This window comes from Sugiyamaella lignohabitans, chromosome A (genome assembly GCF_001640025.1).
Source record: "Sugiyamaella lignohabitans strain CBS 10342 chromosome A, complete sequence".
NCBI classification, from domain to species: domain Eukaryota; kingdom Fungi; phylum Ascomycota; class Dipodascomycetes; order Dipodascales; family Trichomonascaceae; genus Sugiyamaella; species Sugiyamaella lignohabitans.
The window spans coordinates 2,697,925-2,717,336 of record NC_031672.1 but is presented as its reverse complement, the minus strand read 5'-3'; the positions used below and the strand labels follow the sequence as shown (position 1 = coordinate 2,717,336).

General features: G+C 42.8%; 6 protein-coding genes across 6 annotated transcripts; 1 reads left to right on the top strand and 5 right to left on the bottom strand.

The window, feature by feature from the left end:
* Positions 1-2,703: 2,703 nt before the first annotated feature.
* Positions 2,704-4,050, bottom strand: YPS3 (Yps3p; the record flags this gene model as incomplete). Its single annotated transcript, XM_018882830.1, has 1 exon — positions 2,704-4,050. One exon carries the CDS (start codon positions 4,048-4,050, stop codon positions 2,704-2,706), a length of 1,347 nt encoding a protein of 448 aa, XP_018735079.1.
* Positions 4,051-4,741: 691 nt separating this feature from the next.
* Positions 4,742-7,951, bottom strand: PKC1 (protein kinase C; the record flags this gene model as incomplete). Its single annotated transcript, XM_018882828.1, has 1 exon — positions 4,742-7,951. One exon carries the CDS (start codon positions 7,949-7,951, stop codon positions 4,742-4,744), a length of 3,210 nt encoding a protein of 1,069 aa, XP_018735078.1.
* A 107-nt stretch (positions 7,952-8,058) lies between these two features.
* On the bottom strand, positions 8,059-8,505 carry PKC1 (protein kinase C; the record flags this gene model as incomplete). The annotated part of the gene is made up of 1 exon (XM_018882827.1): positions 8,059-8,505. One exon carries the CDS (start codon positions 8,503-8,505, stop codon positions 8,059-8,061), a length of 447 nt encoding a protein of 148 aa, XP_018735077.1.
* A 2,846-nt stretch (positions 8,506-11,351) lies between these two features.
* HST1 (histone deacetylase HST1) lies at positions 11,352-13,262 on the top strand (the record flags this gene model as incomplete). The annotated part of the gene is made up of 1 exon (XM_018882826.1): positions 11,352-13,262. One exon carries the CDS (start codon positions 11,352-11,354, stop codon positions 13,260-13,262), a length of 1,911 nt encoding a protein of 636 aa, XP_018735076.1.
* Positions 13,263-13,431: 169 nt separating this feature from the next.
* AWJ20_856 (uncharacterized protein) lies at positions 13,432-15,846 on the bottom strand (the record flags this gene model as incomplete). Its single annotated transcript, XM_018882825.1, has 1 exon — positions 13,432-15,846. The coding sequence occupies one exon, from the start codon at positions 15,844-15,846 to the stop codon at positions 13,432-13,434; it is 2,415 nt and encodes an 804-aa protein (XP_018735075.1).
* Positions 15,847-18,044: 2,198 nt separating this feature from the next.
* On the bottom strand, positions 18,045-19,091 carry NUF2 (Nuf2p; the record flags this gene model as incomplete). The annotated part of the gene is made up of 1 exon (XM_018882824.1): positions 18,045-19,091. One exon carries the CDS (start codon positions 19,089-19,091, stop codon positions 18,045-18,047), a length of 1,047 nt encoding a protein of 348 aa, XP_018735074.1.
* Positions 19,092-19,412: the final 321 nt, after the last annotated feature.

Sequence of the window (19,412 nt, the reverse complement as noted above, 5' to 3'; positions counted from 1 at the left end):
TGTTAGTAATCTAATCAATATACCAAGTGCCTTTCAACCCTCTAATTAATAGTATTCTAACCACATTTGAGATTTAGTAGAGTAGCTAGCTCACAGTACTTCCACAAAAAACATCTTCCATAGAAAGAACAAATCCAGCTTCAAATGGTTGATTATAATAAACCAGTAACAACATCCCTAACAAACAAGGACATCATCTCCATTTGCACCACAATCAGTCCTTCTACTACCACAGCTAATACTTCTACTACCACATCTAGTACTTCTACTACCACATCTAATACTTCTACTATCCACAACCACAGCTACCACTGTCGGTTATCACCCGTACTTACTCGAACAAATTATCAAACGTAACCGACTATCCAAGTCACAGAATCTCTATCAAGATCTAGTCGAAAGTATTCTGAATGTTACTCTATCAATAATCAGAATAAATCAATCACTCAGCTAGACTTCCTGATTATAAATGATGACCTCGAACAATAATCTTACAATGGTTGAATCCAACCAAAACCAATAACTCAATCAATCAAATAAACAAACAAACAAACAAATTGAACCCTTCAACTTGTTGTGGCAAAACTCAATCAAATAACAAATTATTTATGACTGGGAGATCAAAATAAATGTCTTGAAGATTGTAAGGAAGAAAGTTGGGATATGGAAGAAAAGAAAAATTCAATGTTGGTGGATATGCATACAATTAAAAAGAATCAACATCTGTTGGATACACGCTAATCCTAATACACCTTAAAAATTATATGCAGCCTGGTAATGGCGCTAGAGGACCTCTGTATGTATGTATGTACGTCCTGTCTAATGTAAGTTATTACTGATTGATTGGGGTTGTTGACTGCGGCACCCGCGTGCTAGTTAGCCATACACTAGGATAGGCACCCAGGGGCTCCGGCGGGTGCTGCCTGCCAATGTAGTAATATTGGGTATGTGTAACTGTAACTGTAGTCTGTTGATGCAGGTCAGCTTGTGAATATGCATGTATCTATCTCATCCGTCATGTTTATCGAGACCAACAATTTTTCTAATTACTACTGACTGGTGTGGCTTTACGGGTCAACAATTTTTCACTTGTAGGTGCATCAGTTGCCCCTAGAATCGCCTACAACCGGTTATTACGATACCAGCCGGTTGGGATGTTTCGATTTATTATGCTTCTATTCCCTCCGGCCCTCATTAGTAGCATGCAGTTTGTTGGGATGTCCGCTTATTATATGGGCAAGGGCCGGATGGGTGTTTTTTTAAAGTAACGAGACTAATGCACCAGCTGGCAATTGTCTCCTCCCAACACGACTTCAATAAGAAGCTGCTACAGCTGGAAAGATGCAAAAAAGCAATGTGCAATTTGTTGAGTTGCAGGGGGCAGTACTACATCCGTACTCACTACTACTACTACTATTACAGCGGTAGCCAAGTAACCAGTATTTTCAGTAGGGCAGTTAATTAGTCCGGTTCACGGACGATGAGGTCTTAACGGCTCACAAGCATTCGGCGGATCGGAGTCGACTCAGCACGTCCGCGGACTTGGAATCAAAGTTCCCCCAAACTCAACTTTGCCTCCAGCGGCTGGGGCTCCGCCCCAGACCCCCTTTGCTCCTGCGAAGACTGCGAGGACCGCCGTCTACTGACAGCTGACGACTGATGACTGACGACTCATACGCAGAAAGCGGAGAAGAGTGGAGAAGTGGGTTGTGGGTTAGCGCAGCGGGCTGGAGACTGGTCAGCTGAAACTGAGGTGGTTTTTAGGTTTTTTTTTTTTGGCCGCCGGCCGTGACCTCACTGTCTGTTTACTGTCGGTGTCCGTTGGTTGGGTCGAAAATGCGTGGTCGACTGCTGGAGGACGGTGAGGACTGGTCACTTGGATGCGCTAGGACTTGTGGTTGTGTTTCTCCGTTCGCCCGCTGTTTCGTTGGGGCCCATAGTTCGATGCTGCTCATGCCATTGATGCTGCAGCTCGAGCTCTCGTTGGATATGCGACGCAGGGTGCGTCGGATCCGACGCTTCTCAACCGTCTTCAACGTCCATCGCTGATCAGCGCGCCTTTCCGCGCCTTTCCCGAGTGTCTGTTGGATGAATGGCGATGAATGGCTTGCCAGCGAGTAATCACCCATAGCAGGCAGACCATATCGGCTATTTGCTAAGGAGATTCAATACAGTATAGTACTCGCATGGGCCGTGCACATAGAATCCACAACACCCACAGCACTCACGGTGCTCACAGCGTATAACACCCGTTATCGGGTGCTACAGCCTCACCGTCCCGTCATTTATCCGACCTGCTGCGGTTCTGATTAGATAACTACACGATAATTTTCAGAAACCCCCTGACGATCTTTGCTCAATGCAGAAGCTTTAATATATGTTATCATTCAGTCGATTTTAGACAGGTTTAGACTTTCTTGTAACAATTATATTTTGTTTTCCTCGGAGTTTTCGTCCACTTCTACTCCTCTAATGAAAAGGTTAAGACTCAACGACTCTGTTTGCTAATGTCAGGCTCTGAAACGTTCTTGGGATTGTCTGTGAACGTCCCTTTGATCGCCATGATTAGGGTTGGATATATCTTGTTTGCGATTGAATTTATATAGTTTATAGTCTTACTAATTGACTATTTGCTTCAGCTTATGGTTTTGTGCTTAACGACTTAAGTTTGAAACTTTAATTTGTAGGGAGTAGGTATTGAACTTAGTTTGCTGTCTTAAAGGGCCACCACCATGGCCATTGGAAGGTTGAAGGTGAAGTGGATGCGGTTGATGCTGCTGCCACCGATGGTGACGATGCTTTGTTTGCCTCGACATCGTTGGCTCCAAGGCCAGTTGATCCTGGTATTGCTACTGTGAGAATAGTTCGGACTGCCTGGTTAGCATTGTACCCCGGTGCAGGAACTGCTCCTTGAATTCCTCCTTTGGTAATGGCGCTGATATTGGCATTAGCATCGTAACTTGCTTGGCCAATTGCGATATGCATCGTGCTCACATCAAAAACGACATAAGCTGACCGAAGGAAAGTATCGCCGATAATGTATGGTGCTTCATCACTTGGAACCACTCCAAGAACATATGGTCCTGGTGAACTTCCCTGCATAATGTAGCTGGCATCTACTAGCATCTCACTGGCTGGCACCTTAATAGTCGCACCGGAAAAGTTGAATACAAATTCTTTGCTAGAAGTGTTTGTTTGAGCAAAATATAATCCTGTGGATGGATCAAATTGCGCATTGAACTCTTGGGCCACATTTTTTGCTATACTACTAGGCAAGTAACAAAAGGTAGTTCCTGAATCCATCAGCCCGGAGAACTTACCGTTGTTGGTAACGGTTTTTCCGCCAACTGTAATCTCATTGACATCCACATAAAATGATACGTTATCGGTTATAGGAACTGAATACAAAGTTCCATTATACTTGCTTGAATCAATGCCTCCAAAAAGTATACGGCCTGTCGATGTTTCAAGATTGTCTAAGTAGATTGAATATGCATTGGCCTTGATTAGATTTTGTACGTAGAGATTTTGTGGCACGTTGTTGTATTGTGTGTTGGCCACTTCGTTGGTCATCATTCCAATTCCGAAGACCGCCTGGCCCGCGCTTGGGTTGTTGACTAGCCCCATTTGTTGGTTTTTTAGTGTAGACCCGGCAATGTTTACATCCTCTGATATCCAGTAACCTGACGCGTCACCCGAACCATAGGCAATGTAGAATCCATCACTATCGTATTGATAAGATGTTGATTTTGCTGGATTATAAAAAGGAGTCTGGCCACTCCATGGTCCATTTATCCAAAGATCACTGGATCCTGTATCCACTATAGCACTCTGTTGCTGAGTAGGAGTTCCTACACCGAACACGATAACATAGCTTCCATAAATATCATTTGACGCGTCTCTTTTACCTAGACGGCCAACCTCGCGTTTGTGCTGAATATCTACAGCAATCACTCCATTGGGAATTTGGTCTTCCCCAGCTCTTGCTGATAGTGCCACTGCCCAAGCTCCTGATGCGAGAAGCGCTGCCAGAGATATCGAGAACTTCATACCTGTGTCTTAGGAAGTGTAGAACTCCTATGAAGGGGCTTGCCGTGGATATATAAATAGGGACCGGTTGTCCCATTATGTAATATTAATATATTGACCGAGTCCTCTTGATTTGGTATTGCATATATTGTAAGTGACTTACATGGAAAGGAATGGTTTCAAACTTAATTTTCGCTATCGCGCGGTATCCCTGTGTGTGAGGAGCGTGTTTTCTATGTATTTACGCTTCTCCGTTATATTACTTGAGGCACAGCCATTGAAACACCAAACAACCAGACATTAAACTTAATTGCCCTCAAATCCTACAAGCCACATGTTTGATCATGTCTGGTAACAACTTCGGGCGTGGCCAAGTCCTTTCTGCCTCGTGAGCTACTTAGCACCTGGTTTACGCCCAAAGGCATACCAAAATAGGTGTTTATTTCCGTCTCCCGTTACAAACAAAGATTTAGGCACATGAATAATCTGTCACACCATCCACCCTTTTCCAACACCTGATACCATCCAGTAGCAACAAAAATCTTTATATCCAATCACGTATTAAGCTATATTATTTATTACTTATAGATTTTTGAAATACCATCATCTAAATAAATGCCTTAAATAACTAAAACACTGGTGGGTTGACTCAAAAGGACAAGAAATATGCAACTCAAAGAAATAAAATAAACCCCTCAAAAACTCATAGAGATTATATCATTTCACCGCTAAGATAAGAAAATCCCCGGAACTGTTCTTGCATTTGAGGGCTTAGAGTCGTGGTTACTGGAGTCAATGCAGGCGGCTCAGACGTGAATTCCTTGTCGAAATTACGCACATCTGTAGGAGAATCAATCTTAGGAACAAATGGTGGGGCAACCCGACAGTGATAGATGTCATCAAAATTGATGTTTCTAAAGTAGGGGTGGGCCATTACTTCTTCAGCATCCTTTGGACCAGATCCAAGACGTTTGCTTGGCTCTCGAGTTAGAAGCATTTGCAAGATCGACACTGAGTCTCTTGGCATATGAATAGGGTATAGAGGCTCATCTGATAAAATGGCATCAAACACTTCTTCATCGTCATCACCTCTAAATGGAGACTTGGCAAGAAGCATCTGGTACAGAAGAACACCAAATGCCCACCAATCAACTGCCCTTCCATATCTTTGTTCTAACAAAATTTCTGGTGCCATAAACTCAGGAGTACCACAGAATGTTCCAGTAGTCTTACCATACCACATATCTTCTTTACATAATCCATAATCAGCAATTTTGATATGTCCTTCCAAGGAGAGTAAGATATTGTCCAATTTTAAATCTCGATAGATAACACCATTATCATGGAAATATTTCAATGCCAATAACACTTCTGCTGCGTAGAACTGGGCTCTTCTAGGAGTAAACATCTCCTTTTGAATATGCCACATCAAATCGCCACCGCTTACATATTCCATAACGAAATACACTCTATTTTCAGTTTGGAAACATGAATTAAGGTTGATCAAAAAGGGATGACGCTCACGGTTGGCAATAAGGAAAACTCTCTTTTCAGACCTTGTGCTCTCAACTTCGTCGTGTTCAATAATAAAATCCTTCTTTAATACTTTAATAGCGTATAATTGATGTGTATTCTTAGATTCCGCCAACATGACTTTACCAAAATTTCCTTTACCCAATACTGATAGGAAATTGAAATCGTCAAGACCCACCTTTCGCTTAACTTTGCGTCTCGTCTGTTCTGCAGGCTTAGTTTGGACTGTGAGTTGAGGCTGCACTTGCATTTGTGACTCGGATTCCTGCTGTTGCTGTTGTAGTTGCTGCTGCTGTTCTTGCTGCTGCTGCAATTGTAACTGCTGTTCTTGCTCTCGCTGCTGCTGCTGTTGTTGTTGCAACTGGAGTTGCTGTTGTTGCTGCTGATATTCCAATCGCTGCTGCTGTTGTTGTTGTTGCCGCTGTTGCTGTTGGTGCTGTAAATCAACTTGTGATTTGGCTTGAGGGTACTGGTGTTGTTGATATGCAGCGGCTGCAGCATTCGACGCACCGTTCCCTTGAGTTCTGTATTGCACGTCGGCCGGGCCAACATTATCGGGACGCGACAGATAACCTCCAGCTACTGCTGCAGCTGCTGCCGCAGCTGTGGCAGTGGCAGCAGCTCCAACATTATTCTTATCCGGTAGCAAATCTTCCGGTCGGCTTTGAATACCACTCATGGATGGACTTGTATTGTGACCACGGCCAACTTCCTTGCGCTTAACTGGCCTGTTCTCCTTTTTAGGCGGTCCTGTGGGTGTTGGAGGTAAGCTTCCTCCGCTACCAAACGTGGTTGTGGGTGAAATAGATTGACCATAGGGCTGTTGATTAAACTGTTGAGCTTGTGGCTGAGACTGTTGTGGGGCCTTATTTACTGTAGAAGTAGCCGTGGAAGAGTAAGATGGTTTATGAACGCTTGCATATTCTTCCTTGAGTTTCTTGGTATGTTTGATTTCACTCAATATTTGGTTGGCCATTTCCATAGACATACCACAAAAGTCAGGCACCAAATGAGCACACTGAGGATGACATGTCAAACCGCATTCAGTACACTTTCGAACGTTCTTCTTACCCAAGGGTAGAATATAACCACAGTGACAACACCAATTAGCACCCATGTTCGTGGTTGGTTCAAATCTATGGGGAATGCGATGGTTTAATTTCTCCTCATCAGGATCAGCTTCGGTACTTGCCTTTGAAATACACTTGGTAACGACCTTGGGATAACACTTTTTGTGACATGTGTACCTACAATCTTGACATTGATAACCAACAGAGTACTTCATCAAGTCTCCACACAATGCACATCTCATGATGTTATAAAATTGTTGTTGAACAAATTTATGGCCATGAACCTCATGTACTTCTTCCTTCTTTTGACGGATAGCACCTTGACGACCCAACCCTCCAATGCCATCATAAGCACGCTTGATACCACGATTTGACTTCTCAAATCCAACCACAATGTGTATCTGACCAACTGGCTCTAACACGAACCAGGCATCGATAAGAGTAGCAGAGGTTGGCAATGGTAATGGTGCACCCCCAGCAGGACTGAAACCAGGAGAGCCGGTGGCAGCACCGCCATTATTGATGTTTAAAGAATTCAGCGATAAGTCCTCTCCAATACGGTTATAACCACGTGGATCTTGATCCGATGCTCCCTGTACATTGGCGGCACTTACCCAACCGGCATTGTTCAATTCATGCTCAACTTTTTTCCTACGTAGAGCCTCAGCAATATCAGCAATGCGAAGCCACATAACACCTACGGGAATATTGTTATCACCGGATCGATCATAGACAGTGATTTCAATTTCGTTAGCCTTATCAACAGAAATATCAAACTCTTCTGGCCAACGTTCGTTTCGAGTGAACTTGGTTCGGGCCCTAGTCTGGTCCTCAACTTTAACAGAAATCATACTCTCAGGTGATCTAGAAAGACGATTCGTAGCAACGTGATCAACGTCCTTGATAGCCTTGATTGCAATGTGAAGATTACCAGTCAATGGTCGACGAAGGTTTGATGCAGCAACGCTTTCACTATCGTCAACAGCCTCCTCTTCCTCAATATCAATATGCATGTCAGAGTATCTCTTGAGCGATTTTTTTAGCAATTGGATTCTATGATTCGACTCGATGCGTTTAGCCTCTGCTTCTTGGCTACTTTTCCGGTCCCTGTCCATCTCATACAGTTTCTGCATCTTTTCAATACCTTCTTTATACCTCTGTTCCACACTCAACTTGAATTCTAGTTGCTGCAACATAAATTGAATTCTAGGGCCCAGATAAGGAGTGTCATACTTGATGAGGTCCAATCTTGTAAAGTTACTACGCGGCTTGCCTGTATCTGGTTTGTTAGTCAAATCGGTTCGGTGGGTCCCGTCCATTTCTGATGGCCGGGGCACTGACCCATGCTGTTATATTATACAAATAGGTCAAATAGTCTCGAATTGAACCATTAATAACAGAGCTGGAAACAAGGTTCCAGTCTATGTCAAATAAGTAACTCACCTTTACCAGTAAGTGCACGGGGTGGTGCTAGATCGTTCTTCTCATCATAGTCGGTTCCTTCAGACAAAGCCCCACGCGTGTGATCCGAGGATGAATCCGAAGACGATTTTGCCGATGTGTTGGAGAGCGTGCTAGTGTTAGAAGCATTATGTTGATGGCGATTAGCTATTGAGTTGATTCCTGGGCCACCAGAGATACCAAGTCCCGAGCCATTACCAGTAGCGGAGCCCGATTGCTGTTGTCGGGCACGCAATTGCCGTAGTTTGCCTTCTAAGTATGTGATGTTGTTCTGTGCCTCTCGAATGTTTGAATCACATTTTTGCTGAACGCTGACATTAGAAGATGAAGCCCGAACATCTTTGGCGCCTTGGATAATGGCCTTTTCACGGGCTATCTTTTTATACACATCATTGATGACTTCTTGACTCATTTTGAAGCTAGGTCTAACTCCACAAATCAATTATAATGGAACAAGTTTTTGTCAAAAAAAAAAAAATGCAACTTCTCTTCTCCACCAAATGTTAATATACACACAAATTGTTGAAGGGTAGTTGTGCTTAGTTCCTCCCCCCTCAGCACGCTTTGTCTGTAGTCAGTTCAGCGATCCCAGCAATATTATGGAATGTCTGATACTAGTAAAAGTCGGTTTAGCTGGGGAGCACAGACCAAAGACCAACCCAGATGCGAATATGGTGATGAGACAACCGGGTGGTAAATGACGTAACGACTAAGACTAATGTTACACAGTGACTACTGAAATGAAAAAATGCAATTTTGTAAAATTCACCAGTCACTTGCAACGTCAATAACAGATTCGCCAATCAGTAATAATGATAGAAAAAAATAAGATATCTACGATGCAATAGAAAAGTCTATGCTGTAAACGACCGAAATCAAGTCACTCCACGACTGTCAACTATTACTAATGACCTCTGACCTTCTCTTGCAAAATCAGTTCGGCAATTTTCCTATCGAATCACCACTACTTTATCTTGATAGATGTCAAATGACCTAATCAATCTTTCAATCTATCTCCTATGATCTATCACGTGTCAGTCATGGAACTATATTAGCGACTGATTCCCCTCTAGTCAAAAGTAATAAGTCGGTTCCAAACGATAATAGCAACTCTTTACAATAAACCAATGTCCGGGGATATATATCAAGTCGCAGAGGCCTAATGATCTGAAGTAAAGAATCCAAAGGACCAATCAGGTGCAGAAAATACTTACCAGTTGACAAATCAAACGTATCGATATAGTTCTCAGAAGCGAGTAGGAAATTTTCTTCTCAATACCAAACACAGAACAGATAAAATTTTCAGCTGTTATATAGCAGATTGATTGAAATTTTCGAGCTTACTATGCCACCTGACTGTAAATTTTTTTTGAAATCACGTCAGGAGCAAGATAGGCTTGGTCCGATGTAAATTTAAGAAAACTATGTGTTTGTGTGGGTAATGTTTATCAGCTGTGTCTGTGTGTATGTGGTCTGTTGACACACAAACAGTGACTGGGACTCGTACATCGGGCTGCGGTTAGACGGTGCTAGCGGCTTGTTCAGGCCCGTCACTGCCCGCGTTTAAGCAGCTGGCAAGGGGCTGCACGGCTTCTAACGAAAAGACCGTTGCCGGGGTATTTTAGCTGTTTACATATGTACGATACGCGCCTGCACCCTGATATGGAACCGACAGGCGGCGTGAGCCAGGGGGAATCTGGAGTTGCCGTATGATATGATATACCAGTTTACTCGCTGATGTAATGAGAATTACTACCAGACCAAACCGGCCGACGCTCACCCGTAGGATTATGGCAAACTGTTACCCCCATTTTTTGTCTTGCTCTGAGTAAGGTTTGCTGCTTAGTCAAGCTTATTAGGTGACTTTCACCAATCTGGTGGAATGAATAATGGGCCATCTGAGTCAATGTGAAAAGGTAATTAAATTTTTACCAATAGAACGTTTTATTCTAATCAAATAAAATATGAGATAAAAAGATGGTCAATTAGATATTGATACAGAAGAGCTCTACCTATATAATTAAGACGAATCAAGCTAACCTTCCCAGTCGGGGTGTATACTTCCAAAGATTCAGGGCTCAGACTCAAGGCTCATGTTTCCCCGTTTGATTCAATCCCGGTTGATTTATGTACCGGAGGCTTGCAGCAAACAGCACGAGGTCTAGTGCAGCGATCTAGCAGCTGAGACCGAATGAATACAGGTTGCATTCTGGATCAGGATATGCAGACGCAGGGTCTGTAAAGTAGGTTCCTGCATAGCTGTAACTACACAGTATGACTCGACGATGGATAGAACCAGTCGAGTTGACAAAAAAAAATTTTCTAGAACGATCTTTGTGGCTACTCTGAATAGTTTTCAAGGAGATTAGCGTAACAAAGTTTCAGGTATTCTTCACATAGTCTCGAAGTGACATGATCACATGATCTCGACATGAGTTCCATATATAATGAGCATATAAATAACTTGAAGCAAGGCAAAAAAGTTGACTATTTTCTATTCAGGATATTCACAAGACAAATTCACATAATGACCATTCTAGCCATTTCTATCCTCATACCCAAAAAACTACTCGAGCGAAGCTAGAGGAGCCACGGGGTCTGGGGCAGAGCCTCAGCCGCCGGAGGCAGAGACGGAAAACAGCGAAACCGAATTCAATGCACAATTTTTCTTCTATTTACAATAAGTTAGGTGAACCGTCACATATAACAAGGTATAATCAATCTAGTCATGGGGTCTGGGGTTGACTTTGTTCAGCAGTCTAGCAGCATGGTAGTTGACAGTCGACTTTCTTCGGACAATGTGTTTCTAAATTGTTAGTATCAATGAAACAGCGAAAAGAAATAAGAATCCAGTGATAAAATACTTACTCTTGAGCTCATACAGTTCTTCAAATCAGCTTCAAGAGATGCACAAACAGCAGCCCCTTCTGCGTTACTGGCCCAGCAGTTCAGCAAATTACTCATGACAACCATACAAGGACCACCTCGTTCTCCTATGACTGAGGACTTTACACGGAGGGTCTTCAGGTTCGGTAGCTTAGGCGCTGGCTTACTCATTGTGAATTAATTTGTGGTGGTGTAGTTGAATTGACTCGCTATCAACTTCACTATGTTGACAAGATTCAAGAATCAAAAATCGAAATTTGCATATCAACCCCAACCTCAACAATCACGTGATTTCAGATGCCTTGCCAGCACCCCGACCGACAGATCGCGTTCCGCTGCTGAGGGAGCTAGAGGGACAAGGAACGTGGGAGAATGGGCTCAGAACCTTTGAAGCGGACTTTTGTGGAAGAAGTAAAAGGCGAGGAGATAGGCCAGCATGAAGTTGTGGTTACAGTGATCGGAAAAGATGAACAGTCTGTCAAGAAATTCAAGAAAGATGAGGCGGTCAGCGGCATCCATGCGGATACGGAAGCGAGTTCGGAAAAGCCTGATGCTGATGTAGACGCGGGTCCAGACCAGCCGAAAGATGACGACCAAGAATCCAAATCATACTCACCTCCTGGGCTAATTGGTATTGATAAGTTAGAGCAAATATATAATTTTTCCGATGACAGTGAAGATGATGACGATCTTCAAAATCATGAGCTTTTAGGGGAGGGTGCTGATGGTCACAATCAGGTTGAAAGTGAACAAGGAGAGAGGCCGAGCACGCTTCAAAATGGTGGTAAAGGTGATGGAAGAGCAGGAGACTATGAGGATGATGATGGTGATGATGTTAGTGATGACGAAAGCGATGATGAGGAGGATTCGCTAGAACCGTGGCAAGAGGCTATTATCGACGAGATGGAGAAGTCTGTAGAGTATCCACTAACTGCAGAGACATCTCTGGATGGTGAACCTCTAATAACGTTACCTAAAGATGTGTCATCTATGATTCGGACCGAGTTATGGAAAAATGGGCCAATAAAGTTCATGGATAAATTTTCTGGACCAGGATCTGAATATCCTCCCGAACAAGTCTTAGCCGCTCTTGGATTCAGACTACCGATCAAGGTAGCCAGTAAATATTCTAAGCCTCAGTTGACACCGTTTATTAGACTTGCCATTCGTTATACACTTTCATCGAGACAAAGACTTGCCTATCCACACACGCTCGATGATTTATGTCAAGTGCTGAAAAATGCCAAAAAGGTAATTGTTTTGACCGGGGCCGGTATTTCGACTAGCTTGGGTATCCCAGACTTTCGTTCCGAGTCGGGTTTATATAACAAACTGGCATTCTTGGGACTTAATGATCCTCAGGAGGTGTTTGATATAGCCCTATTCAGAGAGGATCCCAGCATCTTTTACTCAGTTGCCAAAGACATTTTACCAGAGACAAGCAAATTTTCTCCGACTCATGCTTTTATAAAATTATTACAAGACAAGGGTATTTTGTTGAGAAACTACACTCAAAACATTGACAATCTAGAATCTTATGCTGGTATCGATGCAGAGAAGCTCGTGCAATGTCATGGTTCTTTTGCTACCGCAACTTGCGTAACATGTGGTTTTAAAACCGAGGGTGAAGAAATATTTCCTGATATTCGCAATGGCAACGTTCCTAAATGTCCTCAATGTCAAGTTCGTGAGAAGGAGAAGAATAAACCAGCAAAAGCAAAAATTAACGATTCAGATGAGGATGAAGAGGATGTGCCTAAATCAGAAGGAGTATTGAAACCGGACATAACATTTTTTGGTGAAGCACTCCCAACTAAATTTGAAGAGCTACTTCTTGGAGGTGACGCACATGATTGCGACCTACTCATCTGTATTGGTACGTCCCTCAAGGTAGCCCCTGTCAGTGAGATAGTTCGTATTCTGCCCCCAGACATCCCACAAATATACATCAGCAAAACGGCAGTACATCATAATGAGTTTGATATAACATTTCTTGGAAACTGCGACGACGCTGTTGAGTTGATAGTAGAGAAAATGGGATGGAGTCTGGATCATGAGATGACCCGCAGACATACCTTGGATGCTAAGCAAATTGAGGGATCGGATGACCTTGTATATCCAGATGGAAGGATTATCTTTGAGGACACTGAAGCTGTATATCGCTTTGAGAGCGATGAAAAGAAAACTGAATCGAAGATTGTCAGTGGTGAGTTAATAACCTCTACAGAATCTGCGGTCAGACCACAAGAAGGGACCACCCACGATGCTGATACTGATAGATAATTTATGCAGACCTATTTATTTTTCGTATAGTTGATAAACAGAGCTTTGACGCTGTAAAATTTTTAACTTTCTGAAAATATTTCTGGTATCTATACCAGAAATGCACGATACGCTAGGGGTAGAATTAAAAAATAATATTATAAATATAAAACAAAAATTAAATTACACGTTATATCCACCCTTCAATCGCCCGCAAAGCATTGTGAAGTCTTCTTTTTCCTTCGACACGCTTGCCGTCATCAAGGTTTATCTCCACACTTAACTTTGAGAGAGCGTCAATAAACTTTTCTAGAAGATGACGTTCATCTGGGGGCAGGTCGATTTGATCCAGGTCAAATGCATCATCAGCCAGCTGTAACAATCGTTGGATGTTTGGTTGTGAGAAAACAGCTTTCCGGGGAACTCTAGAAGTGGAAGATAAGCCAGTAGACCTGTTGCTGAATAAATCTTCACCTGTTGTTGTGGTGGCCACGCCTGCACTTGCATTGCGGTGGTGTTCCCGTTTCCTGGAATTACCACTGGTTCGGGAATGACGCGATTTATGTTCCTGTTCTCCAAGAGATTTGGACAATCTATTTGTTTTATCTTTCGACGACCCCTCCCTGTCTTTGTCTCTGGCCTTCTCCTTTCCTTTGTCACGACTCTTGTGTCTATGTTCTCGTTTGCTTACGTTTAGCTCGGGGTAAGTGGTATCAACAGCTGCCGTGGTCATATGCATGTTAACATTTTCTATGGGACTTTGGCGCGTTTCATCATGCGAGTGATCACTGCCACTACGAGGATAAGACATCATTGATGCACGAATGCTCCGGCGAATTGGTTCAGACTCCTCAACAGGGACTAATAAGGGTAGTGAGGCAGCATTTTTCAAGGTAGCCGTGTTTTCGCGTGAATGTATATTAACACGCAAGGGAGACGTATTAGAATCAAAAGAACTAAGAGATGGTTGGGCGATGCTTGGTTCCATTTGTCGACGACTTCCAGGAGGGACGACGGTGTTTCCAGACGATGAATGCGATAATTCAGATGCTCCATGTAAGTGAATGGATGACGATGTAGCAGTGATAGCAGGAGTTTGCTCTTGCAGTTTTTGAATGTGATCCACAACACTATCACTATCTTGGTTATGTGACAAGGCAGTTTGGAACGATTCGTTGGACGAATCTTGACTGTTTCTTCGTTTATCATCAAAGAAATGTGATGGTCGAGGAGGAGACAATCCAAGCATCATATCATCATCACGCAATTGTTCATCTGTAAGTTTATTTGGGCGTTTATGCCAAGAATACGAACTGGATGATTTATCCTTGATAATGGATGGAGCATCGTATCTAACAGGCGTGGATGTGTAAGAAAATCCTGAAGAAGATGAGCTATGAGTGTCGTTGGATGCGTTTGTCGAAGATGACGGGATACGGGCAACCATGCTAGATCTTTTTGCTGATTGAAGTTCTTCCAGCCTTGGCCGGAACTTCTCTAGCGATGCAAGAAGGCTCTCAACCCCGTCAGATGATGAATAGGTTGGAGCAGGCACATTGTAGCCGTCCCATCGGTTGGATGCTGAGTCAAAAGTACTTGACGTCACAGGCATGGGCGACTTACCGATCTTTGGGGCGCCGGAAAGAAGAGTAGGATATTGTGAAGCAGATGAATAAGAAGATGATGCATAGTTTGAGCTGCTGTCAGTGGCTGCACTGAAAGATCGGCCATGGCCATTATTTGGTCTAAGAGGTACCCGGTGCCGAAGATCGGGAATGCTGGAGGGAATTGGTGATTGTTGAAGGTCGTTATTAGTATTTTCTTTAAAGCTTATTGATTGATCGGATAATAATGCAGTCAGTGGTCGAGGTTCAGAGCTTGTTGATATTGGAAACACTCGGCCCCCACTGGTGGACCTTCGAATCTCCTGCATCTGAGAAAGAATCGATTGTAAACCATGTCTGCTCTCTCGTGCCTTGTCAATCTGCTCATCGCTATTCTTGCGAGGAGCTTCTGATGCGGTACTCAGGTTGCTGACGTCACTATCATTAGTAGATTGTCTGGTTAAACCAGTGTTTGTACCATCCTCTTCATGTGCAGACGACTGACCAAGTGAGACTTTAGTGGCATGCTCAATTACCGGCGAATATCCTGATACTTCCGAATACAGAGATAGTCGAACTTGGTTAGGTGTTGTGTCTGTCATTGCCGATAGTCCACCAGTGGACGGAGTTTTCGTGTGTCCTCTATGTGGAGGAGACAGTTGGGAACCACCACTGATTTCTGGACTCGGCCGATCCCGATTGTGAAAAAATGATGATGTTGTGATAGGACTTGAAATTTTGGTTGGATTTCTCCTAGAGAAAGGTACTGATGAGGCTCGATTCAACGAGCCTGAGCTTCCAGCAGAACCAACACTGTCAGTACTTCCCGATGGCGACACTTCTACATCTGTTTGTCGTTTAGTGTCAGTAGATTCATTGGCAACAGACATACTTCGCTGTGGAACTTGTTGATTCGGTTGATTCTGTCCGTCATGAGCACTGCTAAACAGACTAGCACGAATAGTGCCTTCTGTAGTATCAGCGCCCAGCTGGGTTTCCATGTTAGAGTTGACTACCACACAGGGGACAATGTCAATCTTATCAAGTGTACTAATCGGTCCTAATTATTTCATGAATGAAGAGACTTTAGTGAATAATACAAAAGCGAAGTCAAAAAGAGTGAAGGAAAAAAAAAGAGTAATCAATTATTTTCGAAGGAAGAAGCGGAATCGCGAATAGGGAAGTAACCAGGCTCGGCACAAAGTTTGTGGAGGGGCCCACTCTCATACTAATATTCATCTGCAGAATGGTGCATCTACAGTCGATCCTGCAACAGTTACTTTTTCGGCAGTGGGCAGAACTATTCCTGCAATAGATCTTCTGGCTGGCTGAGGAGGCTTATTATTATCAACTTCGATACCACAAACTGATTATAGCTCACTGGCTTACTATCAAAATATTTTGTATAGGGACTTTTCTAAATTGAACTACTTAGGTAATTGTTCTATAACATCGGGAACTAACAAATAGACAGCTGAAAGAATTTTTTTTGGATTGTTTATCAACAGGAATATATCTGTCTAGAGGGTAACGAATCGGGTGGGTGGTGATAGTAGCAGAATCCATCAGAGTGAAGTACCATAGCATGTTCTCTTTCCGGAAACCTCTCTAAGAACAGAAGCGTATTTCTCTATGCGCGCCTAGAATCTAATCATAAATTGCATCTGAAACTTAGTTTGTTGCTGGTGAGTGGGTCCTCATGCGACAGTGGTGCCAGCCACTTCACATTGGCAGTTAACTGCACCTGTGTTACTTGAACAGAATTATTACTACGCTGTCAAGATTTGTCTACATATTATTACAATTTCCTATTATTATTCTGGGATATTACCTACAGGATTAATCATAATCATAATAATTATCATATATGTCAATAGCTTCGTTAATGGGGGACCTTTAATCCGTAGTGTGGATCATGATATTTTTAACTTTTTAGGCTAGTGTTGATCGCCAGTATAAGCTACATATATATGCAATAGGACATATCTGTGTGATAAATCTGCTAAAGCGGTGCAATCATTCCAGTATAATGAAGAAACTAAACTGCTATTACAATAGTATATCTTATAGTTAACTCTGAACCTTGACGAACTTTGAATCCAATCATTCTGTTAATACCAATCTGCCAATAACTGATAAATAAGAGATTGATCTCTCGACCAGGAAATCTTTTCGACATGAGTTGAGTTACAGATTGTCGGCCAAAAAAGAGGGTGGCTGCCATTGACACGCCCAAAACTTTTCATCAGCCAGCCACCACCCAAGGTACTTACGTTTTTATCTGCCATTTGCTGGATGATCAAGTACAGCCTGCAACTGTTCACTTCGTTTCGTGCACATATAATTAAGGCGTTAGCACTCCCCATTAACTAGGTTTGAATGAACTTTGTGTGTCGTAAGATTGAGTTTACGGAACACAACAACAAAAAATAACAATGGTTGGTATCAGCAGAGTGCAGTAACGAGGAGACCGCAGACCAACTAACATTTTTGTTAGGCCTGGTGATGATGGCAGCTCTTTTTACGCGCATGCCAGCCCCGTTATTAAATGCAGCCAACCACCCTATTATGTGGGAATGACATGTCGATCTGTTTACATGCGATCTGCAGTCAACAACGCTCGCAGCCCCTGAAATCTATATAGCAGATTTTGAACTCTTCGATTCTAAGACATTGACGGTTGGCATGTACGTCGGCAAACTAACCATTATAAGGTGTATCAAACACATGTCTGGCGACTGATATCAAAGGACCAACTTTGTATACATATTTATTATCGGTCACAACCACGCCACGGCGTGGTGGTGACTTGGGTGACTTTGCTATGTGATCCCACTTCAAAGTTACCTATCTCTTCTTCTTAAGATATGTATTATGGTCAATGTGATCTACGAAATATACCACAGCAGATAGATAAGTCATTACAACAGAATTCTCAATATGAGCATAATATGTAAAGTTGAAAATTGTCATCAATTTAAGCTCGGCGCACTAAGGTATTCACAAATTAGTCCACCATAGGAAAAAATAACCAGACTCGACAAATTGTCGATGTATAGACTCGAGCTAAGAGGGACTAGGGCAGAGCCGCAACTACCAGAGGAAAGACAAGAAAAGACAACAATTGAGAGAAAAAAAATACAGATCATGACTTCATTACATAAAATAAATAATAGACACCTATGAAAGGAAAAGTAACTCACCTGACCATCATTCGCTGCTCCATACTATTCAAGTACAGATGTAGATGATCCCGAAGCTTTTCAGACTCTGCAGCAATGGCCCTCATCTCCGACTCAATGTGTTCCTTCATAGTGCTGATTTGGAGCTCTGTACTCTTGATGTAATCTCGCTTTTCGTCCATTTCTTTCATTTGAAGGCTGCGCTCTGCAGCCAGAGTTCCGTGCATCTCACGGAGCTCCGACATCTTTTTCTCGGCACTGGCACGTTTTATCTCAGCTTGTTTCCGAGCTCGCTCGATACGATCCTGCGAGTTGGCGATCTGTCGTTGTAATTGGCTTATTCGAATATCCAAATCCTTATCATCTTGTCTTAATTGGTCATAAATCTCCTGGAATCGTCCGAGCTTATGGCTGGCTTCTTGCTCACGTTGAAGCTCAACCCCACACTCCTCGATTACCTTAATACAGGCTTGAAGATCCTGGTGGATTTGTTTGAAAGTTTCTGCAGATATTTGCAATGCACGGAATCGGCGATCCATATTTTCCACATTATTTTTTGTCAGCTGTAATGAACTGGCTAGATCTGAATTAAGTTTTTGCAAAATTTCTGGAGAGTCCACTATGTATGGTTTCATGCGATCATTTTCCTTACGAGCCTCCACAACCAACAAACTTTGATTCTCCAAATTCGTGATGAGCCGCTGTTTCTCTTGCTTATAATTTGAATGTTCAGTAGTAAGCTGTTCTTGAACCTTCTTCAATTTACGAAGCTCGGACTCTACCTCGGCATTGTGTTCCTGCGTTTGCTTGGCTTGTTCCGAGCTGTCTTTTAATGCCTCCTCTAGTTCTGCAATCTGAGTAATCAGTTCCTCATGCTCATCTTCCAGTAGCCGAAATTGGCTTGTAGCCTGTTTACACTGGTTTACAAGGTCGGCATAGTCGTGCATTCTGTCTTCCCGAAACTGTGCAAACGCTATGACAGCCGACAAATTACGCCTCAATCTACCTGGTTCTGGCTTTACAATATCAACGATATTAAAATCATCCACACCGCAATCTTTCATAAACTTGTAGACATGTCGATGAAGGCCCAGTAGCAGTCTTGCACCAGACTGTGTCTCCGTCTCACCATTTTCAACTTTTTCGGCTGCCGTTTCCAAAGCGGTCCTTAGATGCTGGTCGGAAATTCCTACAAAACATTCGATTATATCACCGTATAAACTAGTAACATATGGCTGGGTAGGACGAGATAGCAAGTCTTCGTTGATAGGAAATCTCGATATATCTTGCAAAGATGCTGCGATATCTTTCAAGTCCAATATTGGGTATGCTTCCACCTGTCTATGACCGTCTAAAATTTAACTGTTAGTTGACTGACAAACATA